Source organism: Coffea eugenioides, chromosome 8 (genome assembly GCF_003713205.1).
Source record: "Coffea eugenioides isolate CCC68of chromosome 8, Ceug_1.0, whole genome shotgun sequence".
In the NCBI taxonomy this organism is placed as follows: domain Eukaryota; kingdom Viridiplantae; phylum Streptophyta; class Magnoliopsida; order Gentianales; family Rubiaceae; genus Coffea; species Coffea eugenioides.
Window position 1 is genome coordinate 39,778,885 of NC_040042.1, and position 23,213 is coordinate 39,802,097.

At 34.9% G+C, this 23,213-nt stretch overlaps 1 protein-coding gene across 1 annotated transcript; it reads left to right on the forward strand.

Annotated features, from left to right (window-relative positions):
* The first annotated feature begins 11,306 nt into the window (after nt 1-11,306).
* On the forward strand, nt 11,307-22,424 carry LOC113779327 (probable tocopherol cyclase, chloroplastic). The gene is made up of 10 exons (XM_027324880.1): nt 11,307-11,783; nt 12,859-13,103; nt 13,722-13,801; nt 14,758-14,834; nt 16,181-16,350; nt 17,227-17,324; nt 17,842-17,949; nt 19,942-20,058; nt 20,263-20,412; nt 22,002-22,424. The coding sequence occupies exons 1-10, from the start codon at nt 11,476-11,478 to the stop codon at nt 22,176-22,178; spliced, it is 1,530 nt and encodes a 509-aa protein (XP_027180681.1). The 5' UTR covers nt 11,307-11,475; the 3' UTR covers nt 22,179-22,424.
* Nucleotides 22,425-23,213: the final 789 nt, after the last annotated feature.

Below are 23,213 nucleotides of genomic sequence, written 5' to 3' on the forward strand. Positions count from 1 at the left end.
CTAACCCTTTTGATTAGCTATTAAACGGGAATTGTAGCCTTCTCAACATTGTTTTCATTTTGATTTCTCACTTGTGCTTCTTAGACATCTCATAAAGCTTGTTGTTTATCATTAGTAGAATACAGGAAGACGATTGCACATTGATTTAGAATCCGTTTGGACGGATGTTCTTTAGGGTATTTTTATACAATTTTGAAATTATAAATAAATAATTGTTTGTAAGAACATTTTCTATGACACTTTTAGGAGTGTTTTTTAGATTTTTCTTTTTTTTTTTGGGTTAGAAAACAGGACGAAAAGAGACTACATACAAGTTGAAATCTGAGTTTCTCCAGTTGAACTTTTGTTGGACAAACTCACACTTTGTACTAGAGGTGGCAATTTGTCCCAAGTCCCAATGGGTTACCCATGCCCATGGGGACTTTGGGCGGGATGAGTATTGGATTTTGATATTGGGTTTACAATGGGACAAATCCCAATTGTACCCATTAATTGATGGGAATACTTGGGAAATACTTGGGTACCCATTGGGCTCAAATAACAAGGCTCTGTTTGGTTTAACTATTTTTGGGGGGTATTTTTGAAATATTTTATTATAGCAGTGTATATGAAAAATTTTTACTATAAAATTTTTTTGAAATATTTGATATACTAATATGGATGGGATGTTTTTTGAGTTATTGTATATTACTGTAACATTGTATTTGAAAAACTTATTTTTTGAAAAAATAGCCAATCCAAACGGAGTCTTAGATTCAAAAATTATCTTTAACAATTTTTATAGTCATACTAGAGAATATAATCTAGTAGTTTTCCTAGTCATTATCCACAAGAATTTTCAACATTTCAGTCAATTTAGACCTGTCATCTTTGGACAATGATGAGAATAAATATTCAATACCTTAAGTACCTTGGCCATCTTGATATATGTTGGAATATGACTGTATATCTATTTTTTCCTTTATTTGTTAATCCAATTTTTGATGGGAATCCTGAGTATAAAGCACTTGCATGTTTATTTAATAAAATTAAAAAAAATTTAATAAATCAAAAATATTAAAATTATATAAAAAATAAAAATGAATTAAAGGAAAAAAATATGTAGAAAATAGATTTGGGTATTGGGCGGGATCAATCTAAACCCATCCCAAAGTGATCCCGCCCAACTTAGTTGACGGGTATTTTACATACGTGCAAGCTAAAAAATACCGAATTACACCCGTTCACTGCAAGTATACAGATCAACTAGTAGTTTAGGGTATATATCGGGTCGATCCCACAAGGAAGAGTGAACAATTACCGGTATTACTAAAGTTTCTTTATTATTTAGACTATCAATGAATAATAAGAAATTTAACCTACTGCACTTATACAAGAAATTAACAAATAAAAGCTCCTTAGGTTGTGGTATCCCTAACTACTCATGCAAGTGTTATATTTGGATCATTGAATACTACATCTAGGCTAATTATGGTGTAATTTCCTAATACATTTGAATCCTACTTTCGTAGTGAATCAATTATACTTATAACTAATCCATACCTATTCTCATGGTTATGAAATTAGCTACAAGTTCATTTCTTCAGTGAAATTACATGAAATGAATCACTAAAAACCACATAGGTGCACATCTACTTTCGTGAGTGTACTCCCTATGTTTAGCACTTCTTGAACTAATGTTAAATCTCAATTTTCATTGTAGAAATAACACCTTAGATAATCACAATTAATGGTACCAGATTAATCATGATTTAAAGAGTCAAAGTGCTAAATAACTTGCTCAAATCATAGCAATCAAATAACCAAATAATAAATACTAACAATCATAGAAAGTTCAACCAAACCCAAGGTATAAACTTTAAAGACACATATTAAATATAAAATCCAGAACTTGTATATTAGCTAAACTTGGAATCAAATACAAAAGATAAAGAGTTGGAAAGGAATGTAACCCATGTCACTTGAGCTCATCACCTTGCCTTCTTCATCTCCATTTTCATCCTAATCTAGATAATGTACAAGAGTGGATGAACTTACTAGCTAAACTATACTACACTAATCTAATACTAAGAGAATGGAAAAACTACATTTCTGCACTTCCAAGTTTCTCCCGTATGCTCTGCATGTCCTGGTTGCTCCCTATATAAACTGCTCCAAAAGCTCCTTTTCCATTGGTCCAAATTTGCTGCATTTGATTTCCAAATCTGAAATTGTTAAGATAGTCAATAGCCATTGTTTTTGACTTGAAAATATGCCAACTTTCTTGCCCTTTTGTCTTCTAAAGCATGTGCACCGAATTCTCTTGCAGATTGTAGCTGGAAAGTAGTCAGAACACAAGAGAATTGACTGAGCAAAATTGCAGAATTGCGGCCGGAAAACGCGCCTACACAAAACGCGGTTACAAGTCACGTTTTGTGTACTCGCGTATTCACTTTGTCCTTACTTCAGCTGCGATTTTCTCTATCATAAAGGCTGAACTGGATTTTTTGTAAAACACCAAAGTTGTAGCCCTTTGAGTTAGCTTTCCAATGCTTCAAGAATCATCCAAATCTGAGCTTTTAGCCTGAGATATGATCGAAATACTAAACACTGGTCAGAGCTCTGTTTTCCACTTTGGACAGCTGAGTTGAATTTCGGTATTTCAACTTTTGGACTATGAAAACGGCTGAACTGGACTTTGATGTCTTCATACCAAATGTAGATATATCTCTTAGCTTCAAAATGGTACCAAGATCACCTTGATCCGATCTGTGTAGCTCCAGATATAGTCAAAATACCAAAACGTGTCAGAGTTGTCAAAACCTGACTTTTCTTGATTCAAATTGCATTTTTCCTTTTTACACTTCATATTTTATTTTCACCACTTTAATCCATCTTCAATCATCCAAATATCTTCTCAATGCACTTCATTTGATGATTGAATCATTAAACCTACAAAATATGAAGTTTTTACCATAAAAATCCATAAAATGCAATGTTTAGCCATTTTAACATAAAATGTAGTTTTTTTACCAAAACCTTAGTTATTTTAGTTATTAAACTAAATAATCAAACCAAAATTAACTAATAAAACACACAAAAAATACGTAAAATAAACTCTTATCAAATACCCCCACACTTGAACCATTGCTTGTCCTCAAGCAATAAAAAATACAAACCAACAATGATCCAAAATTTGAAAATAAACATATGTAGCATTTCAACTTCATTTCCTCAAAACAAAGTAAATAACCATTATGCAATTATTCAATTAAGTTCAAGTACTCGTAATATCAAGTAAAGGAGAGCCAATTATACCGTAATTATAACAAGTTCAAATCAATTTTTCATCCTTACCCAATCTTATAAGTAAGTAACTCATATGGTCAATAAAATGCTTTCTAAACTCATGATCACCTTTTTATTCTACTTAAACAGATATTTATTCATATAACGTAGCTAAATATTACTTAAGTTGTGAAAGTGTCTTTTGACGCGAGAATCGACATTTTTAGATGAAGATCACCGGTTACTCAACACTTCACATACTCAAGTTGCTTTGCATACTCTTAATTCAAGTACCGTTTTACGCGAAAGTCGACATTTGTAGATGAAGACTCCCGGTTACTAAGTACAAGAATCATTGGAGTAGAATAGATCTTTTTTTTTTCTTCTTTTTTTTCATTTTTTTTCTTTTTACAGCAAAGATAATAATAAATTCCTCAAAAGAATAATCATGAGAAGAGTATTGCACTTATTGACCATATTTATCACTTAACTTATAAAATCCAATAAAGAGAAGAAATTTCATCAAATATGCAAAAAAAATATAGGCATAATTTTCTCCACTTTAAAAGATATACTTTCCTACAAATGCAAAAATTATAATCACATAATAGTCATTTCCAAGTTAAATGAGAAAAGAAGTTTCCAAATCACATATATTTATCTCAAATGTAGGAGGAATTTGAACTACTAATGGTATGGAACTTGGTACCCCTTGGATAAAATCGAAAAAATATGAAACTTTTTGGGGCAAGTTTGCAATTTTGGACAAGATTTTAGAAAAATTTTGAATTTTAACACAAGTCCAATATTTGCAACTAATAATTCAATCACATACAATGTATATAATCTCAATTCTCCCCCCACACTTAACATACACATTGTCCTCAATGTGTAAAAAGGAAAATCAAGATAAAGAAAGTAATACTCCCCTATGATGTGATTGAATATGAAACTTCAAAATCCATTGTCCGTTTATCTCCAACGCTTCATGAGTTCCATTGGATAACCATTAGTGATGTAAACCTAAAAATGGAAAATGAGAAACAAAAGTGATAACAAAGGCTTAAGACATCAAAACGGCGATCCGTAACTTCAAGCCCTTGTTTTAGTGATGTACCTATAAAAAAAATACAATAAGCAACTCAAGGTACAAGAAAATATATATGACGAAAAGAAGAAAAAAGAGAATCAAGGAATCTGCAAATTTTTTTTTTTCCTCCGAAAACGCGACTCATCAAAACGCGCCACCAAGCCGCGTTTTGTGAAGTCGCGTTTCTTCACATATCTTGCAGGATCGAAAACGCGACTGTGTTATAAAACGCGACTTGGAGTCGCGTATTTGAAGGCGCGTTTTCAATTTTTGATCAGGCTGGAAAACGCGACTTGTTAGAAAACGCGACTTTCTGTCGCGTTTTGAGGCGCGTTTTCGTCAGTATAGGCGCAGAATTGAAAACGCGATTATGGAAAACGCGATTATAAGGCGCGTTTTCAGCACAAGTGCGTTTTCTTCTGCGAAATTTTTGCAGAAAGCCAATTTTGAAAAATTACCATTTGTACCCCAATCACACGAAATGCATCATAGATCATTTGTTTGCTAAAATTCTCAATGCATGCACATGTAAAATGATCAAAATATGCATTTTAACCCCTTCTAACAAATCAAAAACAACAATTACTCAAATTGAGGGGTTGAGTTCCTTGATCAAATTTCGCCTTTTTCACCTCATTTGGTCACTTTTGCTTCCATTTCCAATACCTACAAATGAAAAATAACAAAATAACTCAAACATATACTTTAAACATAAAATCACCCCAAAATAACATAAACTTAAACAAACATTGGGTTGCCTCCCAATAAGCGCTTCTTTAAAGTCAATAGCTTGACTATTTCACCTCATTTTTCAAGGAGGCTTAGTTAACGAATAATCCACCATTTTTGGTCGTGGTGGATCATTAAATGGTGACTTTATAGCAAAAGTCACATGATCTAATGATAGGAGAAATGGAATTGACTTACCTATCCCAAGTGTTTCATAAATATTACCTTGAATATGCACCACTTGAGAACTTACCAACGGGAATGCCATGAGAGTATCTTGGGCAGCAATACCCTTAGAACCTACACTTTCAATGCACTCCTCAAGAGGGGTGAACAATGAGTCATTAAAACTCACCTCTTGAGGTTCAAAGTTAGTTCCAAAGATATTATCATGTGAAATAGACATTTGCTCATTGAAACACAATTGAGATTCATCATTTTCATCAAAATGCAATCCATTTTCACATACAACATTCCTACCATTCATGCTAGGATCATTTTGCAATTTATTAGAAGAAATAACCTCACACAATGCATTCAATTGCTCATTTATTCTGCCAAAGTGAGAAGTTAATTCATCTATTCTTTTCTCAATCCTATCAAAACGGTCGGAAGTCACATTAGCTAACTTTTCTATAGCTAACTCCCAAGATGGTTTTGCTTTATATTGGACATTTTCAGATTGGTAATCATAAAAATATGGATAATCACTATATGCACATTGATTTTCCCAACCATAAGAAAGAGAATTGCTCCAATTAGCACTGTATTGATCAAAATAAGGATTGTAATGCTCTAATTCATCATAGCAATCCACATTTTGTGCTTGCATACATGTATTAGTTGCATGATAACCTCCACACAAGTCACAAATCACATGATAAGAATTAAAAGCATTAAAATTCCTCCCTTGCTCAATTTCATGCATAATTGTGTCCATTTGAACTTGTAGCATCATAACATCAAATTTAGCCTTTAAGCACCTTATACCATTTTCAAAAGACATACCTTCAGTAATTTCTTGGTTACCTCTGTTGAAGGAGCTTTGCAGTAGGCAACCATCCATTGCCAATCTTTCATTTCTCAAGCTTTGTCCTCCAAATTGACCTACCCTCCTCATTACCTAAAATTGCTTTTAAACAACTTAAGAGCAAAATTAGTAAGAAGACTAGGTGATAAAACACATACACATATAAAATACTAAAATAACAGAAAATAACATTCACAATATAACTAATATTATGTCTAAACTAATAAAGTTGCTCTCACGAACCGATAATTGCCAAATCTCCCCGGCAACGGCAGCCAAAAACTTGACGGGTTAATTTTAACATACCGTGCAAAGCTAAAAAATACCGAAATTACACCCAGTTCCACATGCAAGTATACAGATCAAACTAAGTAGTTTAGGGTATTCATCGCGGTCGATCCACAGGGAAGAGTGAACCAATTAACCGGTATTATAAAGTTTCTTTATTATTTAGACCTATCAATTAATGATAAAGAAATTTAAACCTACTGCAAACTTAATAACAAGAATTAACAAATAAAAGCTCCTTAGGTGTTGGTGGTATCCTAACTACTTCATGCAAGTGTTATATTTGATCATTGAATACTCATCTAGGCTAATTACTGGTGTAATTTCCTTATGCATTGAAATCCTACTTTCGTAGTGAATCAATTATAAACTTATAACTAATCCATACCTATTCTTCCATGGTTTTGAAATTAGCTACAAGTTCATTTCTTCAGTGAAATTACATGAAATGAATCACTAAAAACCACATAGGTGCACCTCTACTTTCGTGAGTGTACTCCCTATGTTTAGCACTTCTTGAACTAATGTTAAATCTCAATTTTCATTGTAGAAATAACACCTTAGATAATCAGAATTAATGGTACCAGATTAATCATGATTTAAAGAGCCAAAGTGCTAAATAACTTGCTCAAAACATAGCAGTTAAATAGCCAAATGATTAACACTAACAATCATAGAAAGTTCAACCAAACCCAAGGTATAAACTTTAAAGACACATATTAAACACAAAATCCAGAACTTGTATATTAGCTAAACTTGGAATCAAATACAAAAGATAAAGAGTTGGAAAGGAAAAATAAACTTGACGGGTATTTTACATACGTGCAAGCTAAAAAATACCGAATTACACCCGTTCACTGCAAGTATACAGATCAACTAGTAGTTTAGGGTATATATCGGGTCGATCCCACAAGGAAGAGTGAACAATTACCGGTATTACTAAAGTTTCTTTATTATTTAGACTATCAATTAATGATAAGAAATTTAACCTACTGCACTTATACAAGAAATTAACAAAATAAAAAGCTCCTTAGGTTGTGGTATCCCTAACTACTCATGCAAGTGTTATATTTGGATCATTGAATAACTACATCTAGGCTAATTATGGTGTAATTTCCTTATGCATTTGAATCCTACTTTCGTAGTGAATCAATTATACTTATAACTAATCCATACCTATTCTCATGGTTATGAAATTAGCTACAAGTTCATTTCTTCAGTGAAATTACATGAAATGAATCACTAAAAACCACATAGGTGCACCTCTACTTTCGTGAGTGTACTCCCTATGTTTAGCACTTCTTGAACTAGTGTTAAATCTCAATTTTCATTGCAGAAACAACACCTTAGATAATCAGAATTAATGGTACCAGATTAATCATGATTTGAAGAGCCAAAGTGCTAAATAACTTGCTCAAAACATAGCAGTGAAATAGCCAAATGATTAACACTAACAATCATAGAAAGTTCAACCAAACCCAAGGTATAAACTTTAAAGACACATATTAAACACAAAATCCAGAACTTGTATATTAGCTAAACTTGGAATCAAATACAAAAGATAAAGAGTTGGAAAGGAAAAATAACCCTTGTCACATGAGCTCTTTCCTTGCCTTCTTCATCTCCTTCTTCATCTTTGCCTAGCTAATAAACAAGAAGGATGAACTACTACTCTATACTAAACTAATCTAACAATAAGAGAATGGAAAAGCTACATTTTTGCAGACTCCAAGCTTCTCCCGTATGCTCTGCATGTCCTGGTTGCTCCCTATATAAACTGCTCCAAAAGCTCCTTTTCCATTGGTCCAAATTTGCTGCATTTGATTTCCAAATCTGAAATTGTTAAGATAGTCAATAGCCATTGTTTTTGACTTGAAAATATGCCAACTTTCTTGCCCTTTTGTCTTCTAAAGCATGTGCACCGAATTCTCTTGCAGATTGTAGCTGGAAAGTAGTCAGAACACAAGAGAATTGACTGAGCAAAATTGCAGAATTGCGGCCGGAAAACGCGCCTACACAAAACGCGGTTACAAGTCACGTTTTGTGTACTCGCGTATTCACTTTGTCCTTACTTCAGCTACGATTTTCTCTATCATAAAGGCTGAACTGGATTTTTTGTAAAACACCAAAGTTGTAGCCCTTTGAGTTAGCTTTCCAATGCTTCAAGAATCATCCAAATCTGAGCTTTGTAGCCTGAGATATGATCGAAATACTAAACACTGGTCAGAGCTCTGTTTTCCACTTTGGACAGCTGAGTTGAATTTCGGTATTTCAACTTTTGGACTATGAAAACGGCTGAACTGGACTTTGATGTCTTCATACCAAATGTAGATATATCTCTTAGCTTCAAAATGGTACCAAGATCACCTTGATCCGATCTGTGTAGCTCCAGATATAGTCAAAATACCAAAACGTGTCAGAGTTGTCAAAACCTGACTTTTCTTGATTCAAATTGCATTTTTCCTTTTTACACTTCATATTTTATTTTCACCACTTTAATCCATCTTCAATCATCCAAATATCTTCTCAATGCACTTCATTTGATGATTGAATCATTAAACCTACAAAATATGAAGTTTTTACCATAAAAATCCATAAAATGCAATGTTTAGCCATTTTAACATAAAATGTAGTTTTTTTACCAAAACCTTAGTTATTTTAGTTATTAAACTAAATAATCAAACCAAAATTAACTAATAAAACACACAAAAAATACGTAAAATAAACTCTTATCATTAGTCCCAAAATACATATGGGTAAGATTGGACCCAAATCCATATGACCCGGTTCCATCACAAACCCAAGCAAATCCCGCCCATCCCGCCCATTTTGCCACCTCTACTTTGTACCTCCAAATTTGTATCACTTTTGCATTTTGCCATCCTAAACTTTGATTTTAGACACTTTACATTCTAAACTCTTAATGTTAGATACTTTGCATCCTAAACTCTCAAATTTGTCCTATTTAAATCCAATCAATGATAACTTTAGTAAAATTAACGGCATAGAGGATCCAATAAATCAATAACAATGTGCCAAAAGTAGTCAAAAGGTGCTAAGTTATTATAACAAAAATAAAACAATACATGATTGTCATTAATTTATACCATCTTTTATTTCGCTAATTTTGGTAACAATATTAGTAATTGAGACATTATAGATCAACGATAATGTACTAAAAGTGGTCCAAAAAGTTAAAGGATTACGGTTCAAATAAAACGGCACATTACTATTAATTTTCACCATCCTTTAATTCATTGAGTTTGCGAACGTAGTCATTGATTGGATTTAAATTGGATAAACTTGATAGTTTAAGGTGTAGGGTATCCAAAATTAAGAGTTTAGAGCGCAAACTGTCTAAAATTAAAATTTAGGGTACAAATTTAAGGATATAAAATAAAATTAGTCAACTTTTGCCCGTCAGTCTAGTTTTTTATAATTCTTACAATGTAAGATGTATAACAATATAACTTTGATATAAATCTAAATTTTATTAACTCATACAATTAATTCCTAATTATCAAATGTATATTAAAAATTTTAAAATTTATAGTAACTATAGATTGAAGTGAATAAAAATAAGGAGGGAAAATGAATTGGTTGGTACAAGAGACAGAGAGAATGCAACTGAGAGGTGTCATGTCAGTTCGTGACTTCTCCTCCCACTTATGCTCAGTGTTTTGAAAACCGGACCGGACCGGCCGGTTCGACCGGTTGAACCGCGAACCGGCCATGGCTCCGGTCCGGTTCAATGCTAAGTTTGACTTTGTCAAGAAACCGGTCAAAAACCGGTCGGACCGCGAAAACCGCCGAACCGGATTTGAACCGGTCATTTCCGGTTTTTGAGTTTTCCACTTTTTTTTTTTTTTTAGTTTTGCAAAATGTAGTTATTAAGATTCGAACTCAAGACCTTTGTAATAGAAGACCAATGTAGTAACCATTGCACCATCACATCTTATTAGTTTTTTTTGATAACTTATTTATATAAAACAAATACTCATATTTCTTTTGTTCCATTTTTCTTACAAAATATCATCCTTTCATGGCTCTTTCTTTTTAATCTTCAACTCTTTCTCTCTCTCTCTATCATCTTTTCTTTTGCCACTCATTTTTTAATCAAACCTCTTTATTTTTAATTTATTGATGTTTTCTTCCATATTTTAATTTTGTTTTTGTCCATTAAATTTAAAAAAGTTAAAAAAGAATTATTTTTCTTTAATCCAATTTATTTAATACCACAACCACTCACTTTTATCTCATTTTTTGTTTCTTATCAAATTTGCATTTCTATTTTCAATTCTCTTGATTTTCTTCGAACTCCAAACTTCCTTTTTTAAATTGTAAATTTAAATTCCAAAATGTAAATTAAAATTTAAGTTCACAATGTCTAAATTCTTATAGACGTGAATTTTATATAATTTCAAATATTGTGATATTTTTGGATTGGATTTAAGATTTTTTTTTATAGATATAATTGAAATTGAGATGAAATTTATTTGTTTTAACTTATAATTTAAAAAATTTATTTTTAAAAATCCAGGTTATTCGAAAATAGTAAACTTTTCATCATATAAAGTATTAAATTATCCATTACATGTCTTATTTTGTGCATATATATATTTATATAAATTATTTTTGAAAAAATTCATTGAACCGGGGTTGAACCGGTCCGACCGATTGAACCTCGACCCTTTCACTTCACCGGTTCAATTAACGGTCCGGTTTTTAAAACATTGCTTATGCTTTAAAAAAATTTTACTTCAAAGAAACAATTCGAGTGAATAAAAGTAAATAGAGGCGCCCTGTCCCACACTTTGTACTTTATGCAGTGTCCCAAGTTTGGCTTAAACAAAGTAACAAACATCAGTGTACTCAATTTGGACAAGTGAGCTTTCCAGTTTCCTATGTTAAGTCTGTATCCCTTCGTTTTGGCCACCTGGTCACTTCTTCAGCCACCTGTTCATTCCTCCTCCTCCTCCTACTTAATCCTCAACCCTTGGTCTTCCCTCCCCCAAAATCCAAAACCCACCTCCAATCTCCTGAAACAATTGAAACCCACTTCACTAATTCAATGGCAAATGCATTTTCCATGTCAAACATGTTCCAAACGCTGCCCTTTCCTTGTTTGAATCCAAAACCCAATTCAACAAATTCAGTAAGCGTTAGTCCACTGAAGAGTCATCAGCAGTTCTTCCCCAAGTTCTTTATTGCAAATTCCAAGAAGGCGGGGGCGGCAGCGTCAACTATGGATGCGGAGTCCGGCGTTGCTGAAGAGGAGCAGCGGTCAAAAGCAGCAAAGTTTAAAGAGTCAGCTGCTGCTATGAATCCTGTTTACAAGCCTACGCCTTCCAATCGCCCTCTTGGAACCCCTCACAGCGGGTAATTTATTATAATGCTTTTATATGTTTCGCCAATTTATTTGAAGTGCTGGTGGCTGGTCCGGAATTGATGCAAATTCAAAGTTGATGGGAAAAATGTGCTAAATTTATAGTCTTGAGGACTAAATTGAGACGACTGTAGAAATCGAAGTATTGAACGAACGAAAACTGCAAATTTTCTCCATTTTGAGCTGCCTTTCCGTATAATTGCGTTGTTTGTATCAAATGAGAAGTCCTTTCATTTGTCAAATGATCCAGCCGTTTAATTTGGATCCTTTATCTATCAATTTTCAATAACAGTAGTACGTAGTGCAGGATAAATGAGTAATCCAATCAACTGATGGCGTGGATGAATAGTGTATAGCTGAATAATGTAGAAAAAATGAAACCTGTATGTAAAAATAGTGCACACTTGTCTTTAGCGTGTAGAAGTCCCATTTTGAATGTACACTAGCGTAGAGTACATGCATGTGCTAAGATGTATCTCTGAACCTGTTGCGTACACTAATTGATCAAGGTCGGGGTACAATTGTATGATAAGGTGCTATTGCGAGTTAAAAAGTTGCTGTTGTGTGCTTGTCAGCCTTACCTGATGCACTTGCCATATTTGGTAGTTTTTTAAAGGTTGTTGGATGATTATAAACAATTCGTACACATGAAATATAAGGCATTTAAAGACCATTCTTTGGTGGTATATTATTCATTCTTTATATGATGATTATGTGCGACTGTCTGTGCAGTAGTATAGCCTAGATCAAGTGTTACAAAATTTGGATAATTATCCAACTTTGTCTAAATGGTGACATGTTTGTAGTTCTCTCTGTATGTCTGGTTTCCCTGATCTGTTGACCTTACCACCTTGACAAACCAGCTGGAGCTAGCTTTTCACATATGCTTTTTCACTAGTTTATAGCTGTATTAGGTGCTCCAGGAAACATGTTTTACATTTGCATCACCGTTATCAAATTGATACTGCTACTGAATGGATGGATAATAATTTGCATGCATGGTTATACTTTTCTTCTTGCAATTCATAACAGTCTGGTCAATCCACGATTTGTAATTTCTTTATCCAGGTACCATTTTGATGGAAGTACTCGAAAATTCTTTGAGGGTTGGTATTTCAAGGTCTCAATACCTGAATGTAGGCAGAGCTTCTGTTTTATGTATTCTGTTGAGAATCCTGCTTTCTCCAAGAAGTTGAGCACACTTGAGGTACTACAATATGGGCATAGATTTACAGGAGTTGGGGCTCAAATTCTTGGCGCTGATGACAAATATATTTGCCAGTACACTGAAGATTCTCCTAACTTTTGGGGAAGTATGTTTCTTTTCCATATGAATATACAACTTTTGCTGTAGACTGTCTGTAAGAAGTTATTATGATTACTTGATACTTGATTGATACTTGATTATACTCTCTTTCTCCTTTATTCAGTATGGCTGCTTTAAGCCTTTAACTTCCCCTGCCCCAGCCTAGAGACCAAATAAAACTTGCATTGTCCTTGATGGGTTGACACATTTGTTCTGTTCTTTGTCTCATATAATTTGATCGGAACTGTTGCATGCTACCCTTCCATTTCTGTCTTGATCACGTTTGAGTAGCTGTCTTGCTTCCTAAGGTAAGTGCTATAAGTCTTCTGTGGCCTTGTAAGTTGTAAAGGCAATTTCTGCACTATTTCCAAATTTTGTTGTATCAGAATATTCTTCTTTGTTTTTCCTCTGCATGGATGGAATAGGAAACTGACCATGGCCTTTTTAGTAAGCTGTGACCATAATTCTTTTCTTGAAATGGCTTCCTATTTTGTTGATATCACATGGGGAATATGGTGTTGTAGACATATATTTGGAGCATAATTTTTCCAGTACACCATGACATGGTTAGTAAATAAATAATATGCTTTTTTGTGAATCTAATTCATATTGTCTCAACAAATAGGCAGGCATGAATTGATGCTTGGAAACACTTTTTCAGCGAAGAAAAATATGCGGCCTCCAAGTAAGGAGGTACCTCCTCAGGTGAGCAGTTTTTTGTCTGTTGCTGCCTTGGCGTAAGATAAGGAGAAAGGGTATTTTTCTGAATAGAAGGTGTACAATTATAAATACTAGACACCATCACCTGTTTGAGCAGACTCTCATATTCCAAAAAATCCTTCAAGATGATGACACCTTGTGTATCAGTGTTGCTGATTAAATAGAACTTGTCAGTTTTTACTTTTCTGTTACTAAGAGTATAAGATGGAACTCATTTCTGCATTACCAGTACCATGATTATAGCGTGTACTATATCTATTTGCTAGTAGATGTGGTACATCTCTGAGCACCAACTTCACATCTTTTAGTTTCTTAATTTTCAATTCAAAATATTCATAAATTATGGGAGACTGTAAAAGCTAATGGATAAATATTTTGATGTTTGCGCATCATGGAAAGTGAAGGGCTTCAATTAGAAAATTCTTTGCTTTAATAGAAACCCACTCAGTATCAAAAGTAAGCATGTCAATAAACCAGTTGTTAGTCACTTTCAACATATGAAATCTGCCGCTCCATGACCTTATAATGGAGTCATGCAGGATTTCCTGTAGTGCATTGTGGAGCCTTAAGTGATGTATGTGCTGCTGTTGTAGTTTTGTATCTATTTCTTTGTGTAATGACAACTACTCAGATATCATTGTTAAGTATAGTTTTATTGTCTTGGAAATGTTTTCGTGTCAGTGCATGAACTTATTATAGGTTTTTCTGCTTCGTAACTCCCAAGAGGTTCTCCCTTTTACCGAGTTGGTATCCTTTTAACAGGATACGTATTTCTATCCTGGCAAGAATATTATGCTACGAGATATTATTGTTATTCAGCGACTTTTTTTTTTCTTTAAAAGTGTCACAAAATGTAGATCTGATTTCAAGATATGATACTAGGCTTACCTGGCAATCCTCAAGTTATTTCTTTCTTCATATCTGGTTGTTTGGTTCTACAGGAGTTCGATCAAAGAGTTCTGGAAGGTTTTCAAGTTACTCCCCTTTGGCATCAGGGTTTTATTCGTGATGACGAGAGGTAAATTCTTCTTTTCTTACATGTGCTTCAGAGTATTGATTACCTATCATATTGCATAATTTATTTTAGACTCCTTAAGTGAAGTGAAAGTCATGTATAACATGTTTACTTGCATTGTGCATCTTTTGGAGGAATGTTACGCGTTTATTATATAACAATTTGCTTTCTCTAAATTACTGAGCTTTCTTTTTCTTAGTTTAATCCGATTGTGCTTTTTTACTAACACCAAATTTACTTAATTTATCATGTTGGATCATGGGGTGTGCCAAATACCTTACTCTACCTTCACTGGCAACCAGTAAACTTGTTGAACAACTACACCTAGAACATTTTCTCATCTGAAACCTTTGACATAGATGACAGTTTGTGTTTTATCTGACTTCAAGGATAAGGTTAATTTGATAATTGTGCTTGTCAGCCAGGAGCCATATTTGTTGTCTTTCTAGTTAGGTTGAAGTACTTTCAGGATAAGAAATGCAGATAAATGCAAGTTGTTTCCTCCCTGCAAATTTTGGTGTTTTATAATAGGGCTTTGTCTTTGCGTCATTTTATTTTTGGGCAGGAATTCTAAGCATATGAGCATATTATTTGTTCTTTTCTCTTTTTAGTCCTTGTGATAATTTGTTGGGTAATACTTCTTGTTAAGGAAAATTTTAAGCAGGATTGTGAGAGCAGGTAATTTTCTATTGAAAGTGTCTCAAAATGAATTTCAGGAAGAGCAACTGATGATTCAGAAGTTAGTAAACCATACATGAATGTTACAAAACGTTTAAGTTGCTTAAATATGTCCCTGCAAAAATTAGTGCAATTGAGATTTTGATGTCACAGACAATAGATGGGAAGATAATCTGCAAAACACGTTTTCTGGCATTTGCTGTTAGCAAGAGAATGACTATGGGTCTTTTAGCAAGAGAATATTTAGGGGCCTTTTCTGGTTTTACATGAGATTTATCACATAAAAATGTTGAACCCGGAAAATTCTTTGTTGTTTCAGGTCCTATTTTAACTTTTACATGATAGATTTTCTGTGGTCTCACAAATTGTTTTGATGCTCCAATTTTCCTCTGCTGTTTCAAGTGCTAAACTAAATGGCTAGAGAAAGCTGAATTGTCTTGTTAAATACTATCTTAAAAGTATTCTCATTCTTGAAGTTCATGCAAACTCAGTCTGTTGCTGGCTTAATTCATGACCTAGTAGCTTGGAACAGTTGTTATAAAATGGTACTTGAATGACAATCACTATCCGAAAGCTGATACTTTCTGAGCCAGTATATGCAAAAATATCTCATTTTATTCTTTCAAAGGTGAGATCATCTTTTCATTTTTTGACATGATTTAGTGTGACAGGACAAGCTATGTGGAGACTGTAAAGACTGCACGTTGGGAGTATAGTACACGCCCCATTTATGGCTGGGGTAATGTTGACTCAAAACAAAAGTCTACAGCTGGGTGGCTTGCTGCTTTCCCTGTTTTTGAACCCCATTGGCAAATGTGCATGGCAGGGGGGCTTTCGACAGGTTCAGCTACCTTTCTTCTTTTCCATTTAGGTCTGGTTGACTGATAAGTTTTAGTTCTGTCCTTGTTGGACTTAAACCCCTAAGATGAATAACTTGTTGAGGACAAGATAATTGCTTATTGAAATTAATAGATGGTTGTATCACAGGTTCCACGAGTAATGGTTTCTTCTTCAATGATAAATAGGGGAGTATAGCAATTGTACACATCCAAGTGATTCACTAATGAAAATGATTAGTTACTGTAGAATGAGGATTTGTTTTGCTCAATAATGCACATTTTCTTATTTTGCTACCGTTTTTCTAACATGCAAGGTCTTTCTTTTATTTGCAGTTTTTGTTGCAATAGGTGCTACAGTCCTTTAAAAGTTTCTAAGCTTCCTTGGAGATATGTTGTTGTTGTGTAAGGAGGAAGTTGGTTTGTCATTTGTTTTTATCTGCAGTTGTTTCTACCTTATCTTTCTCATGGTGTCTAATTGTTCGTTAGTTTGCTTTATAGTTGCTCGCATCCTGGCCATATGCATGACTGGCTCATTTCATGGACGGCTTTAACTAGACCTCACTCAATGTTAGAGATCAATATCTTACCTGGAGCATTAAATTGGTGTATGCTCTACCAAATTGCTTAATCATTGTTGTTAGTTAAAATCTATCTGAATTTGCTTGTTCTTAATTTGTTGGCATCCAAACTACATTGAACAGTTCAGTTGTCCTGGATAAATGTTCTGTGTATTGTTTTAATTCCATATTATTATGTGCTGCATAGTTGATTCTACTTTTTACTTTTCTTCTACATTCTAATTGTAGTACGTTTAGATTGCACGGATAATATAAACACGATTGTTTATTTTCTGTTCAAGTTCCATGTTCTTGTTGCAGGTTGGATAGAGTGGGATGGAGAAAGGTTTGAGTTTGAAAATGCTCCTTCATATTCCGAGAAGAATTGGGGTGGTGGCTTCCCCAGAAGGTGGTTTTGGGTATGTCTTCCCTTTCCCTTCTATGTCTTATTATGTTGAAGCTTGCTTTTGATTATGTGATTTTTATTTCTCTATGGAATTATTCTAGTTTCATGGTGATCATTTAGAAGATAGAATAATGAAGCTTTCCCTTGATGATACTCTTGAAAGTGGTTCTATAGATCTAATTTTTTGTTTTGCTTTCATCCTCTGTGTGATTCCAATTACAACTTTCAATGTTTCTTTGTGGATGATCCTAGATGTCTATGTTGTACAAGATAGCATGCATTTTTCCTTTCTCATGGAAAGGAAAGCATGTATCCTTCTGTTTTGTTCGTGAAAAATTTTGGTGTCTGCAAGCAGAATGTATGCTTATTGACCTAAAACCTAGTCCCTTCCATCTTTCAGAACTACATTGCCTTTAACTTTATTCTGCTACCTTCATCAGTCATTATATGGAATCTCTATGTAATTCTATCACTCTTGGGACTGTTCTGTTTATATGTTGCATATTTGCTTATGGGCTTGCTTTATACAGGTCCAGTGCAATGTCTTTGAAGGTGCAAGTGGAGACATTGCTCTTACTGCTGCTGGTGGCTTGAGGCAACTTCCTGGATTGTCTGATACCTTTGAAAATGCGGCACTGGTACATCCATATTAGGTTTCATAGAGGCACATATCTCTTTTGTTTTGTTCTTTATTTTCCTTTCCTTGTGGTGCTCTTTCATCTATGAATTACAGATAATAGCTTTTGGAATCAGTATTCTGCCCAATTTGAATCCAAACAAGCTAGACATGGAGACCCCTAAACTTTAGCATGAAAGAGGGAGATCAAATAATGCATCTCATGCTAAACTGATAGCTTAAAAGGAACTTTATGGTTTATTAGAAATTTAAGGTGTGTCGTGGCCTGATAGTAAGGCGTACTGTTCTATCTTGTGAGGTGCTAGGTTGATGTATGGGTGCACAACTGCACACTGCATTAGGTTTTCCATGTGTAGACCCTTCAATTGTGAGGTCATGCACATGTTTTAGTTTTTGCCCCCTGATAAAAGTTTTGTTCTTCAAAATCTTTCTTCCCTAGATAGACCTTAAGTGCTTTGGCATGTAGGCACATTCAGAAGATTATGGATGTATACGTTATTTAAGTTCAAAGTGGTAAGTGCTTGATGATGGAATTACTTCCAATGTAGACTTAATCACTTTTTATTCAGTCTTAATAATTAATCTTTGGGCATGGTTTGTACTGTCTTTGTATCCTGTATGGGGTTGGGTAGTATGCACACACCTCTCTGAAGTTACAAATTTATCTTCTTGTGCTCTCGTCTGTATGTAACTGATGCTAGATTGATAAATATAGAAGTTTCAACTTACCTTTCAAAGACTCTTAACATCCTAAATTTCTAACCAATGTGGTAATTTGACATAGTATTAAGCTAACAAAAGCTACTGCCTATCATTCTATGTGCAGCTCTTGTGAAGTTTCTACTTCTTGGCAATAGTAAAATTAAATCTTATGGACGTGTGAGTGGCTCATTCAAATGTATACGGAAATGTTATTACTATTTTGTATCTGCAAGTTTAATTTCATACAGAGCAATTTTGCAGAATTTTTTATGCAGCTTTATCAATTTTATACAGTAATGGCTAAACCAAATTGTTAGTCCTCAAAATTGAGCATACTTTATTTTTTTTTAGTATCTCTGTATTTGTGTTTAAATATCTAGTGATTTCTTGATTTTTTGCTGTAAATTAAGTTATACTTTACCCATTCAAGTTAAAGTTTACTGCATTCTTGTTGATTAGTTACTTTGTAGTTGTTCTTAGTTATGTTGATTTGACATCCCCACCCTCTTCCCTATCTGGGTTGGATGAGAAACGCACTGTATTGTAATAGGGGGAAATACAACCTTAATTTATTTGCAAAACAAGATCTTTTTTAACACCTGCCCACCCCCAGAGAAACGCATTGTATTGTAATAGGGGGAAATACAACCTTAATTTATTTGCTAAACAAGATCTTTTTTAACGCCTGCCCACCCCCCGGGGGGTGGGGGCACAAGGAGGGGTAAGGCTTAAATTGATAGGAATCCAAGTTTGAGCACTATGTAATGGCTTAAAGGTGGTAACTATATAATGGCTTGAGTGTACTTTGCCTGATTCAATAAGTTCTCAGTATTATGTCCAATCCAGTAAGATATAGGCTTAAATTTCTTGGTGGAAGTCTAGTTTCTGTATTTATAGGGCTTTCCTACTAATTTGGTGTATAATACTTCGTTGCCTTCTGGAAGTTCTGCATTAGAGAAAAATGGTGATACTAGACTTATTTGCATATCCCTGGAGGCTTGTCAATCAAGACATCTCTTTTAAACGTGTGATTTTGAATGAGGCATTTTACTTGAACTTGATTAGGGATGCAAGATGCTTGATTTTCCCTTCTAGGGATATTCAACTAGACTTACAAATTCACGTGATAATGAACTATCACCTGCATATTCCTCTTGCCCTCTGGGCAGCATTTCTTCCTTTTTACTCCAAATGCCAAGTTCCCAAGTCTCTCTTTTCCATTGTTTTGTGCTTTGTTTGAGAATTTCTAAATGCTACAGCTACAGGCTTACACGATGAATTGATTATGCAGATTGGTGTTCACTATAGAGGAGTATTCTACGAATTCGTGCCATGGAATGGAGTTGTTAAATGGGAAGTTTCGCAATGGGGCTATTGGTTTATGTCTGCAGAGAATAAAACACACAAGGTATCAGTTATCTACCAAAGAAAATTATGTTTCTGATTAGCACTGTATTGCGACTCAGCAATATTGACAAAGCTGGATGTTGCTTAGCTTTTCATTTTGAAGTGTACTCAGATTTTTCTGGTCTAACTTGTTTTGTATGGCTTTAGAAACATGTATACTATGGAATGCTTTAGTTGCTTCTCATTGGAAGTCATGTCTAAGCAGGTGGAGTTGGTGGCAACAACAAAAGACCTAGGCACTACCTTGCGTGCTCCAACCTCAGAGGCTGGCTTTGCCCCAGCCTGTAAGGATACTTGCAGTGCAGAGCTAAGACTGCAACTGTGGGATCGAAGATCTGATGGAAGTAAAGGAAATGTGAGTTTTGTCCTTGTTCACCATTCTTTTTCTTGAAAATAACAATTCATAGTTGCACTGAGATGCCATTATCATTTTAGAGATTCTGCATAAGTTCATGTACCTGTAGCCCATTTGTCCCACTTTGAGATGGCAGGAAAGTTTAGATTGATATGCAAGTTGATCATAAGTGCAAATGCACAGCTTGGGATATGGGCAAGTGAAGATGAATGCTGAATAAGGGGTACTGCAGCCCAGGACATACCTGTGGGCTGAATTTGTTACATTATGGCATGAGAGAGAATCTAGTTTTGGCTTTGCATGAGGAGAGACAGCTAGTGTTAGGTTCCTGCAAGGACATAGCAGGTGTGAAGGCTGCTTGGTCTCTCCACAAGGTGAGACTGAACCTGTGCTAGGTTGTTAGGGTGGGCGATTTGTGTTTGCAAGAGGTGAGGCTTGGTTAGGCCACGAGGACGACTTTGTGACTTTGTTAGAGCTGGTGACCCCGAGTCAGGAGAGCGAGAAAGTTTGGAGTGATTTTCTATTGTCAGCCTAAGTACCCATGTATAGCTTGGATTCTTGGCAAGTCATGATATAGGCTAGGGTGCAGTAGCTTGACTGCGTCTGCAGGCTTAGGGCATGACAACAAAAGTCCAAAAATGTTACTAGTATTTAGTCATCCTACGGTTTCTAATTTTGATTATCTTATAGTCCTCTTCCTCTTCTTGAAATATGCAAAGTTGAATTAGTCATTAGTGAATTTCCTGGAGGGACCGTATTGTAGAAGTCAGAATATATTTAATAAGTTTCATATTTTAAGGATCTGAGTCTTCCGTCTTTGATGTTACATTACGAAGAAACAAGACCTAATTACTGAAGAGTTAATGACACTTGAGTAGGTTAGATCCACTGTGCATGACATCTCCTCTTCTTTTTTTTTTTTTGGTTTGATATGTGCATGACATCTTGACCCACGGACTGTGTTCCTGTGGTTATCTTTTTCCAAGCAAATGAATAACCAACACTATTAACACTTCATCCCGCTGTCAACGACCAAAGACACAGGAATTTCCTGTCTTGATCACTAGAGTCACCGAGTTTAAAGTATTGTATGAGAAAGCTATTAGACTACCTGTTGTATTCCGGTTCTGACATCATAGGGGATAATATGGATGAGGATGTTGTAGGTTTGGTTGGGTGTTGGTGAAAGGAGAATCTGTGAGTTCTGAAATTGCAAGTTTGCAGCTACAGAAAATAAAACAAGAGATCATGGACTTATTTGGATATTTGGAAACAGATCCTAGTGGAAACATTCTAGGGCAATGTGTTATTTGCTAGTGGCAGAAGTCGGGCATGAAAACAAGGATATAATGAGTTAATTTACGATGGTTAATCGAGAAGACGAGTAAGTGGGTATATGATCCATAACTATAGAAGTATAAAGCGTGATCCTGCGCTTTCTGTGTATCCATAGAATTCCATTCTCCGGGGTTACTTGTTAATTGTTATCGAGCAACATGTTTAGTAGAAATGATTATCTTACTTCTTCTATTTTCTGTGGTTCAAAATCTTTTATCCACAATTAATATACTTTTCATGCATGTTCGTAGATTATTCTGGATGTCACAAGTAATATGGCAGCTGTAGAAGTTGGTGGAGGACCCTGGTTCAGCCCATGGAAAGGCCAGACGAATGCACCAGAATTTGTTAGCCGGGCTCTTAATCTTCCTGTTGATGTAGAGGGACTTCTGGATTCAGTTCCTCTGCTGAAGCCCCCCGGTCTTTAACAGATCGAGTGCTGTATGCTGTATTTCTTTACAGGTTAAAGAGGATGAAAAGCTTCACAACTGCTCAGATTTCATAGGTGTTTCCATGTGAAACTGGTTGATCTCCACACCAACCTTTCCTGTAGGACTTCTTAGGTGAAACAGTTGTAGATGAACCCTAGAAAAATAGAAACTTTTAATCTGAAAAATTGCCGGAATAGTCCCAAAGTTTAAGAAAAGAAATTGCTGTAAATTTTTTGTCTTTCCTATCTCTGGGTAGAAAGCTGTTGGCATGTGCTTCGAGATTAGAGAGTTACGTTGTAAATAATTGTGAGGGTTGTCCGAGTACATGATAAGAGAATTAAGCACGTGAGAAGCTCTAAACTAAAGCGAAAAGAAACTGTACCTCTATTGAAAAAAAAAAAAACCATTTAGACTTTTTTGCTCAAAGAGCGTAGAGAGGGAATTGGCAGAACAAATCAGCGATAGAACAGGAGTGGGCTTAACAGATAATCTAGGAAAATACCTTGGAATGCCGTTACTACACTCTAAGGTAAATCGAAGCACATATGGTGAAATTTTGGAAAAGGTTCATACGAGGTTGCAGGGTTGGAAGGGTAGGTGCATAGCCTCTTATATGCAGGCAGAACTCTCTTGGTCAAGTTTGTTATATCTTCCAGACCGATATACGCTATGCAAACTTCTTTGTTACCGGCTACAATTACTGCAGACATTGAGAAGAGAATTATGAATTTCATTTGGGGAGAAGGCGAAAAAGGAGAATGCACTTGATTAATTGGAGTACCATTACACAGCCCAAGAATAGAGGGGGGCTAGGAGTTCAAGAATTGAGGAGAGTAAATAGAGCCATGCTTGCAAAAACTTGCTGGAGGTTTTTAAAACAACAAGATGCTATATGGGTCAAGGTACTGATGTTATATGGGTTAGAAGTATACAATCATATACTTGGTGGAGTCTACTGGAAGGGGCTAAATTATTAAACAAAGGACTGAAATGGAGGCTAGGGAACAGTAAGACGATAAAATTCTAGTTGGA